At 38.3% G+C, this 9827-nt stretch overlaps 1 protein-coding gene across 1 annotated transcript; it reads left to right on the top strand.

The window, feature by feature from the left end:
- Positions 1 to 295: 295 nt before the first annotated feature.
- Positions 296 to 1267, top strand: LOC134484821 (olfactory receptor 5P60-like). The gene has a single exon (XM_063280715.1). It carries the CDS (start codon positions 296 to 298, stop codon positions 1265 to 1267), a length of 972 nt encoding a protein of 323 aa, XP_063136785.1.
- The last annotated feature ends 8560 nt before the right edge of the window (positions 1268 to 9827 follow it).

Genomic DNA, 9827 nt, shown 5'->3' with positions numbered 1-9827 from the left:
AGAATCTTAAACTTTATCTTTAATGACAATTAGGTATGTTACTATAAATAAACACGAATAAAATTATTTTTATAACAATTATAGCATTTCTGCTTAAGTAATTTTGAATTATAAATTTATTTATTGCAAATAAATATATAAATAATAAAAATTCTAGTGAAACATCTATAATTGATTCAATTCTTGAATGCTATATTATTTTTTCATTAAATGAAATTAAGTGACCTATTTATAAGACACATTTTGTAATATCTCCTTCACAGCCTTGATCTAGCAGCAGCTATACCGTCGTCCCATGGCTTTCCTGGAGGGTGAGAACTACACTGCAGTGACAGAGTTCATTTTATTGGGCTTAACAGATGACCCAGTTCTTAGAGTCATCCTCTTCACCATTATCATCTGCATCTACCTAGTGACTGTGTCTGGGAACCTTAGCACCATCCTTCTTATCAGAGTCTCTTCCCAGCTCCAACACCCCATGTACTTTTTTCTCAGCCACTTGGGTTCTGCTGACTTAGGCTACTCATCTTCTGTCACACCCAATATGCTTGTCAACTTCCTTATAAAGCAAAATACCATCTCCTACCTTGGATGTTCTATACAGTTTGGCTCAGCTGCTTTTTTTGGAGGTCTTGAATGCTTCCTTCTGGCTGCCATGGCTTATGATCGCTTTGTAGCAATCTGCAACCCACTGCTTTATTCCACCAAAATGTCCACACAAGTCTGTATCCAGCTGATTGTGGGATCTTATATAGGAGGTTTTCTTAATGCTTCCTTTGCCACAGCTTCTTTTTTTTCCTTGTTCTTCTGTGGACCAAATAGAATCAATCATTTCTACTGTGATTTTGCTCCTTTAATAGAACTTTCCTGTTCTGATGTCAGTGTCCCTGTAGTTGTTACTTCGTTTTCTGCTGCCTCAATCACTATGCTGACAGTGTTCATCATAGCCATCTCTTACACCTACATCCTCATCACTATCCTGAAGATGCGCTCCATTGAGGGCCGTCAGAAAGCCTTCTCCACCTGCACCTCCCACCTCACTGCAGTCACTCTGTTCTATGGAACCATTACATTCATCTATGTGATGCCCAAGTCCAGCTACTCCACAGACCAGAACAAGGTGGTTTCTGTGTTCTACATGGTAGTGATCCCCATGTTGAACCCCCTCATCTATAGCCTCAGGAGTAATGAGATTAAGGGTGCTCTAAGAAGACAACTTGCCAAGAAAATGTTTTTTAAGAGTAACATATTGTTTTGTAAACCTTAGTGTAATAATGCCAGTTACCCAAAGAGCAGTTGGACTGTCATCTGTGGTTTGACTATTCCCTTTTCTCCATATATATATATATATATATATATATATATATATATATATATATATACATACATACATACATATATATACTGCTTTTTATTTAATTTCTCTTCTGAATGTTTTATGGGTCTGAGAAAATGATACAATGTATTTTGACTATGTTCAGCCCCTCTCTCAACTCTTCTCACTATGACTTTCTCTCCTACACAGGCAACTATTCTTTTTGTCAAATATGTCTTGTGCTCTCTGTAAATACTTAGGTATTTAGGCTTTCATTGAAGCATGGTTGTGCTACCAGGAGCCACACCATCATAACAAACTGATTTTCCTACTCCTAGAAGATATCAATTGCAAAAACAAATTAAAAGAAATCCTCACCTACCTGTGGACTTCATGCTCTTCTCATCTCTCCGTGTTGGTATTTTGTCTGGTTTGAGGTTATACATGCAAAGATATATAACATGAGATCATAGTTTTATTCATTCTGTTGTATCCTGAACACATTTTTTATTTCTAGTCATCCACAAACTCTGGGTCATAAAATCTTTCCACCCTCTCTCCATAATGACTTTGAGCTTGGAAAGAAAGAGGTGTGATACAGATATCCCATATGTTGCTGAACCTTTCACAGTCTCTAATTCTCTGCACATTGACAAGTAATATTAATCACTATCTACTATAAAGAAGAAGTTGTGATGATGAGGGTTTGAAGATGTACTAATATATGGGTATGATAATAAGTCAGGGTAACATGGTCTGACACTATGTCCACTCAGGGGAATAATGGTGGTGGGTTCTTTCCTATGGCTTATGACCTGTCTAGCATAGTTTTTGGCCCTTGTGGTGATGTTAGGTATGATTTTATCTTGTGGAGTTAGACTTAGATCCAGTAAGGGAATTGTTTATTCCCGTGATATTTATGCCATCAAAGCACTAGTAATCATGTCTTTCCTGGATGGTGCATATTATATTTAAAGTCTTCACAAGATAAATGATATATACAATATGTAACTGAAAACATGGTTGCTTTAGATTACACCTATTTTTTAATTTTTTAAACTTTATTAAGAATCAAATCCAGACCTCTTCTTTCATCAAATGTGTCTTAGTTTCTAGCTCTACTGCCACTTGTCCCATGGGAATTTCACTGCTAGCCTACACAAGTTAACACCAACCTACTCACACCAGACCTACCTTCACTACTCTTATCAGCTCCATTCTATGTTTTTTTGTGATGTAACTAGCTTTATTTAATATCAAATATCATATATTATCATACATATGATTTTATGTTATGATCACTTTATCCTTTTTATACTGTATTTATTTATTTATTTACTTTTACACTCCAGATTTTATTCCCAACTTGGTCCACTCTCCAACTGCTCCACATCTCATAATCCTTCCTGCTCCCCTGTCTCTATTAAGATGTCCCCATCCCACCCATCCCACCAGATATCTAAACTCCCCGGGGCTTACAGTCTCTTGATGGTTAGGTGCATCTTCTCTGACTGAACCCAGACCCAGGAGTCCTCTACTGTATATGTGTTGGGAGCTTCATATCAGCTGGTTTATGCTACCTGGTTGGTGATACAGTGTCTGAGAGATCTCAGGTATCTAGGTTATTGAAATTGCTAGTGCTCCTACAGGGTCGCTCTCCTCCTCAACTTCCTCCAACTTTTCTCTAATTCAACCACAAGGGTCAGCAACTTCTGTTCATTGGTTGGGTGCACATATCTGCACCTGACTCCTTTATCTACTTGTTGGGTCTTTTGGAGGGTAGCAGTCACGAGAGGTCCCTTTTTGTGAGAACTCCATAGCCTCAGTAATAGTGTCAGGTCTTGGCGCTTCCCCTTGAGCTAGATCCCACTTTGGACCTGTCACTGAACCTTCTTTTCCTTATGCTCTTCTCCATTTCTTTTCCTGCAGTACTTTCAGACAGGAACAATTTCAGGTCAGAGTTTTCACTGTGGGATAGCAACCCCATCCCTCACTTGATGTCCTGCGTTTCTGCTGGAAGTGGGCTCAACAAGTTCCTTCCCCCCATTGTAGGTCATTTCATCTAGTCCTCCACTTTGGGTCCTGAGCATCTCTCACTTCCTAGGACTCTGGTACTTTCTGGAAGAATCTCCCAAACTCATCCCTCCAGAGGGTCAACTCTTCCAGTCTTTCTGCTCATTATCAGGTTTAAGTCATTTTCTCTAACCCAATACCAGATTGTGTTCCCCTCTATACTCCCTCTTTCCCTTTCTCCCACTTTCCTCCGTCCCTCCCCCCTTGTGGTTATTTTCCTCTCCCACCAAAGGGGAACTGAGGATTCCTAAATTGGAGGCCCTTCACCTTGCTGAATTCTTTGAGTTCTGTGGACTGTATCTTGGATACTCTGTACTTGTTTTTTGTTTGTTTGTTTTGGGCCAATGTCTACTTATTAGTGAGTACATACTGTGCACATCCTTTTGGGTCTGAGTTACTCACTCAGGTATCCATCTATTTCTCTGCAAAACTTGGGATGCCCTCATTTTTTTCATTATTCTAATTTAAAGTTTTTTTATATTTATTTATTTAGTGCATATTTTATGTATTTACATTTCAAATGTTTTCCCCTTTTCCCACTTTCCCATACTTCCACCTCCCTCCCCCTACTTCTGTGAAGATATTCCCACTATCAAACACCCACTCCCACCTCAACACCCTGGCATTCCCCTAAAATGGGGAAATGAGCCTTCACAAGAGGAAGGACTTCTCCTCCTATTGATGTCAGACAATGCTCTCCCCTGTTACATATGAGGCTGGAGGCTGGCGTCCCTACATGTGTACTCTTTGGTTTAGTCCCTGGGAGCTCTGGAGGTCTGGTTGGTTGACATTTTTGTTCTTCCCATGGAGTTGCAATCCCCTTCAGTCTTTTGGGTCCTTTCTCTAACTCCTTTTCCAGAGGTCCTGAGTTGAAATCCCAGCAACAACATTGTGGCTTGTAACCATCTACACGGGGATCTGATGCCCTTGTCTGGTGTGTCCTCATTCTTTTTACTTTTTATTGAATTTTTTAAATTTACATTTCAAATGTTATCCACTTTCACAGTTTCAAGTCCATAACCCCCCATCCCATCCCCCCTCTGAGTACTTCTATGAGGGTGCTCCCCCACCCATCCACCCAACTCTTCCCACCTCCCTGCCCTGACATTCCCTTACACTGGGGGGTAAAGTCTTGGCAGGAACAAGGGTTTCTGCTCCTGTTGTTGCCTAAAAAGGCCATCCTCTGATACATTTGCAGCTGGAGCTATGGGTCATCCATGTGTACTCTTTGAATGGGGCTTTATCTCCTGGGCACTCTAGTTAGGTTGGTATTGTTGCACTTATGGGTTGCAAACCTCTTCAGCACCTTCAATCCTTTCTCTAACTCCTCGAATGGGGAGCAGGTTCTCAGTTCAATGGTTGGCTGAGAGCATTGGCCTCTGTATTTGTAATGCTCTGGCAGAACCTCTCAGGAAATAGTTATGTCAGGCCACTGTCAGAATATACATTTTGGCATCATTAATATTATATGGGTATGGTGACTGTGTGTATATGACCTGGATCCCAAGGTGGGGCAGTCTCTGTGTGGCCTTTCCTTCAGTCTCTGCTCCCTGCTTTGTCTCCAGATCTCCTCCTGTGAATATTTTTGTTCCTTCTTCTGAGAAGGACTGAAGCATCCACCCTTCGTCCATCCATCTTCTTGAGCTTCATGCGCTCTGTGGATTGTATCTTTGGTAAACTGAGCTTTTAGGATAATATCCACTTATCAGTGACTGCATATTGATTGGGTTACCCCACTCAGGATGATATTTTCTAGTCCCATACATTTGACTTTGAATTTTATTAAGTCATTATATTTAATAACTGAGTAGTAGTACTCCATTGTGTAAATGTACCACATTTTCTGTACCCATTCAACTCTTATGTAAAAATTGGGTTCTTTTCAGCCTCTGACTATTATAAATAAGGCTGCTAGGAACAAAGTGGAACATATTTCTTTGTTGAATGTTGGAGAATCTTTTGGGTTTATGCCCAGGAGAGGTATAGCTGGGTCCTCAGGTAGTGCAATGTCAAATTTTCTCAGGAACCTCCAGACTGACTTCCAGAATGGTTGTACCAGTTTGCAATCCCACCAACAATGGAGGAGTGTTCCTCTTTCTCCACATCCTCACCAGTATCTGCTGTTGCCTGAATTTTTATCTTAGCCATTCTGACTAGTGTGAGGTGGAATTTCAGGGTTGTTTTCATTTACATTTCCCTGATGACTAAAGATATTGAACATTTCTTTAGGTGCTTCTCAGCCATTCCATATTCCTCAGATGAGAAATCTTTGTTTATCTCTGTAACCCATTTTTAATAGGGTTGTTTGGCTCTCTGGAATCTAACTTCTTGAGTTCGTTGCATATTTTGGATATTAGCCCTCTATCAGATATAAAATTTGTAAAGATATTTTTCCACTGTGTTGGTTTCCCTTTTGTCCAAATGACAGTGTCCTTTGCCTTACAGAAATTTTGCAAGTTTAACAAGTCACATTTGTTGATTCTTGATCTTAGAGCATAAGCCATTGGTGTTTTGTTCATGAAATTTTTCCCAGTGCCATTGTGTTTGAGACTCTTCCTCACTTTTTCTTCTATTAGTTTGAGTATATCTGGTTTGATATGGAGGTCCATGAGCCACTTGGACTTAAGCTTTGTACGAGATGATAAGAATGGATCAATTTGCATTCTTGTATGTGCTGAACTCGAGTTGAACGAGCACCATTTGCTGAAAATGCTATTTTTTTCCATTGGATGGTTTTAGTTCCTTTGTCAAAGGTCAAGTAACCATAGGTGAATGGGTTCATTTCTGGATCTTCATTGCTATTCCCCTGATCTACTTGCCTGTCTCTGTACCAATACCATACAGTTTTTATCACTATTGTTCTGCAATACTGTCTGAGGTTAGGGATGGTGATTCCCCCAGATGTTCTTTTATTGTTGAGTATAGTTTTCGCTATTCTGTTTTTTATTTTTATTTTTTTTTTGTTATTCCCAAATGAAGTTGCAAATTGCTCTTCCTAACTCTATGAAGAGTTGAGTTGGAATTTTGATTGGAATTGCTGTGAATCTGTAGATTGCTTTTGCCAAATGGCCATTCTTACTATATTAATCCTACCAATCCATGAGCATGGGAGGTCATTTGATCTTCTGAGATCTTTTTCAGAGAGAAGAAAGTTCTTATAATACATATCTTTAACTTGCTTAGTTAAAGTAACACTGAGTTACTTTATATTATTTGGAACTATAGTGAAGGATGTCATTTCCCTAATTTCTTTCTCAGCCTGTTTATCCTTTGAGTAAAGCAAGGCCACTGATTTGTTTGAGTTAATTTTACATCCAGACACTTTGCTGAAGTTGTTTATCAGGTTTAGTAATTCTCTGGTGGAATTTTGTGGTCATTTAATTATATTAACATATTTTTGCAAATAGTGATATTTTGACTTCTTACTTTCCAATTTATATCCCTTTTACTTTCTTTTGTTGTCTGATTACTCTAGCCAGAACTTCAAGTACTACTTTAAATAAGTAGGGAGAGAGTGGGCAGCCTTCTCTAGTGTCTGATTTTAGTAGGATTGCTTCAAATTTCTCTCCATTTAGTTTGACATTGGCTACTCATTTGGTATTCATTGTTTTTACTAGGTTTAGGTATGGGCCTTGAATTCATGATCTTTCCAGGACTTTTATCATGAAGGGTGTTGAATTTTGTCAAATGTTCTCTGAATATCTAATGAAATGATTATGTGGATTTTATCTTTGAGTTTGTGTAAATAGTGGATTACATTGATGGATTTCCATATATTGAACCATTCCTGCTTTCCTGGGATGAAGGCTACTTGATCACGATGCATGATCTTTTTAATGTGTTCTTGGATTCAGTTTGTAAGAATTTTATTGAGTATTTTTGCATCAATATTCATAAGGGAAATTGGTCTGAAGTTCTCTTTCTTTGTTGGGTCTTTGTGTAGTTTCAGTATAAGAGTAATTGTGACTTCATAGAAGAAAATTGGTAGTGCTTTGTCTGTTATGGAATAGTTTGGATAGTATTTGTATGAGGTCTCCTATGAAGGTCTGATAGAATTCTGCACTAAATCCATCTGACCTTGGGCTCCTTTTGGTTGGGAGACTTTTAATAACTGCTTCTATTTCCTGCTCCTCTTGGGTGTGTTTGCTTCTTCTTGTTCTAGATCTTTTAGGTATGCTATCAAGCTGCTGATATATGCTCGCTCCTGTTTCTTTTTGCAGACACTCAGAGCTATGAGTTTTCTTCTTAACACAGCATTCATTGTATACCATAAGTAGGGGGTGTACCTTAATTTTTATTAAATTCTAAGAAGTCTTTAATTTCTTTCTTTATTTCTTCCTTGACCAAGTTATCATTGAGTAGAGTGTTATTCAACTTCCATTTATATATGGGATTTCTGATGTTATTGTTATTGAAGACCAGTCTTAATCCGAGGTAATCTGATGGATTGCATGGGCTTATTTCTTTCTTCCTCTATCTGTTGAGGCCTGTTTTGTGACCAAATATATGGTTACTTTTGGAGAAGGTACCATGAGGTGCTCAGAATAAGGTATATCTTTTTGTTTTAGGATGGAATGTTATATAAATATAAATATCCAGTTAGTTCATAACTTCTGTTAGTTTCTCTATGTCTCTGTTTAATTTCTGTTTCAATGTTCTTTACATTGATGAGAGTGGGGTGTTGAAATCAACTACTATTATTGTGGGAGGTGCAATGCATGCTTTGAGCTTTAGTAAGGTTTCTTTTTGAATGTTGGTACCCTTACATTTGGAGCATAGATATTTAGGATTGACAGTTCATCTTGGTGGATTTTTCCCTTGATGAATAGGAAATGTCCTTCCTTACTTTTTTTGATGGTTTTTGGTTGAAAGTAGGCAGTTTCTACTTAGGTCGGGAATGTGAGAAGAGAGTATTCTCCTCTGATTTCTCAGGAGTGTCCACACTTCTGAGGGTCCAGCCTTCTTCTACATGGGATTCTGGTTCAGGGAACTATATGACCAGTTCAGTTCATTTCAGTTCAGTTCAGGACACAGACATGGACCAAGGATTCCTGCTACTGACTGCTCCTTTGTTCCTGTGTCCAGAGTTTAGTGGGATTGCTTCCAATATCTGTTCATTTACTTTGATAATGGTTGTTGATTTGTAGTAAATTGCTTGATTATGCTTAGGAATGGGCCTAGAATTCCTGATCTTTCTAAGTCTTTTCTCATGAAGGTGTGTTGTATTTTGTCAAATGCTTTTTCTGCAACTAAGCTGATGAACATGTGATTTTTTTTCTTTGTGTTTGTTATATAGCGGATTATGGTAATGGATTTTCATATATTGAACCAATCTTGCATCCCATGGATGAAGTCTACTTGATTGTGGTGAAGGATTGTTTTTATGTGTTCTTGAATTCTGTTTGCAAGAATTTTTTTGAATATTTTTGCATCAATATTCATAAGCAAGATTGTTCTGAAGTTCTCTTTTTTGGTTGGGTCCTTTTGTGGTTTAGGTGTCAGAGTAATTGTGTCTTCATAGAATGAATTAGGTAATGTTCCTTCTGTGTATATTTTATGTAATAGTTTGAAGAATATTGTTTTCAGGTATTCTTTGAAGAACTGATAAAATTCTGAACTAAAACCATCTTGCCCTGGGATTTTATTCATTGGGAGGGTTTTAATTAGAAGATGATGAACTAGAACCATGTGACCCTAGGAGCCATAAGTAATTAGGAATTCCCTAGATGAGTGATAGAGTAATATAGGGTACATTTGTCCAATCTAGGTGTGCAACTTGTACTTATATGAATTGAGCTTTTTGTTTTTCATGTGGGCAGTTTGTGGTTGAATATTTACTTTTATAAATATGACTGGGAATTTACAAGTCTCTAGAGTTTCATGGAGCTAAGGGGATCTGAGCAACAGGTAGCTGACTTTCTATAGGCTAGCTATGGGGAATGGAGGGCCTGGGAAATGTGAGTGGCTTATCAAACTGGCCACAGGAAACCAGAGCAAAACTACCACATAGGGTTCCCTATGGAGGTGGGTGAGACCACCATTGCTGGTGCCTAGCCAGCCATAGCATGGTTTGCTTTTTTAAAACTACACACTACAGTTATATTTATTTTTCTCATTTTAGATTTGTGTTTATCTCTTTTTGTTGTTTGTGTATATGTGTCAGTATATGGATGTGTTTATGTGTGTGAATATGGGTCATCAAACTTAGTGACAAGGACTTTTACTCACTTTAGCCAACTTGTTGGCCCAATTTTCTTTATTTTCAAGGTCTATCTATAATTTTAATTGATATATTTATTCATCTATTTACATCCCAATATCAGCCCTCCTTCTTACCCATTTTCCTCCTCTAGCAGCTCCTCTCATCATCCTCTCTCCATTATTCTCTGAGTAAGGGGAGTCCCTAACTGTGTATCCTCCTCCACATCACTGCACATCA

The sequence above is a fragment of the Rattus norvegicus genome, chromosome 1 (genome assembly GCF_036323735.1).
Source record: "Rattus norvegicus strain BN/NHsdMcwi chromosome 1, GRCr8, whole genome shotgun sequence".
Classification (NCBI taxonomy): Eukaryota; Metazoa; Chordata; class Mammalia; order Rodentia; family Muridae; genus Rattus; species Rattus norvegicus.
This window is presented reverse-complemented; position numbering and strand designations above follow the sequence as displayed.

What these genes read in the sequence shown, in the direction of transcription:
- LOC134484821 (XM_063280715.1), top strand. Translation starts at nt 296, where the DNA reads ATGGCTTTCCTGGAGGGTGAGAACTACACTGCAGTGACAGAGTTCATT.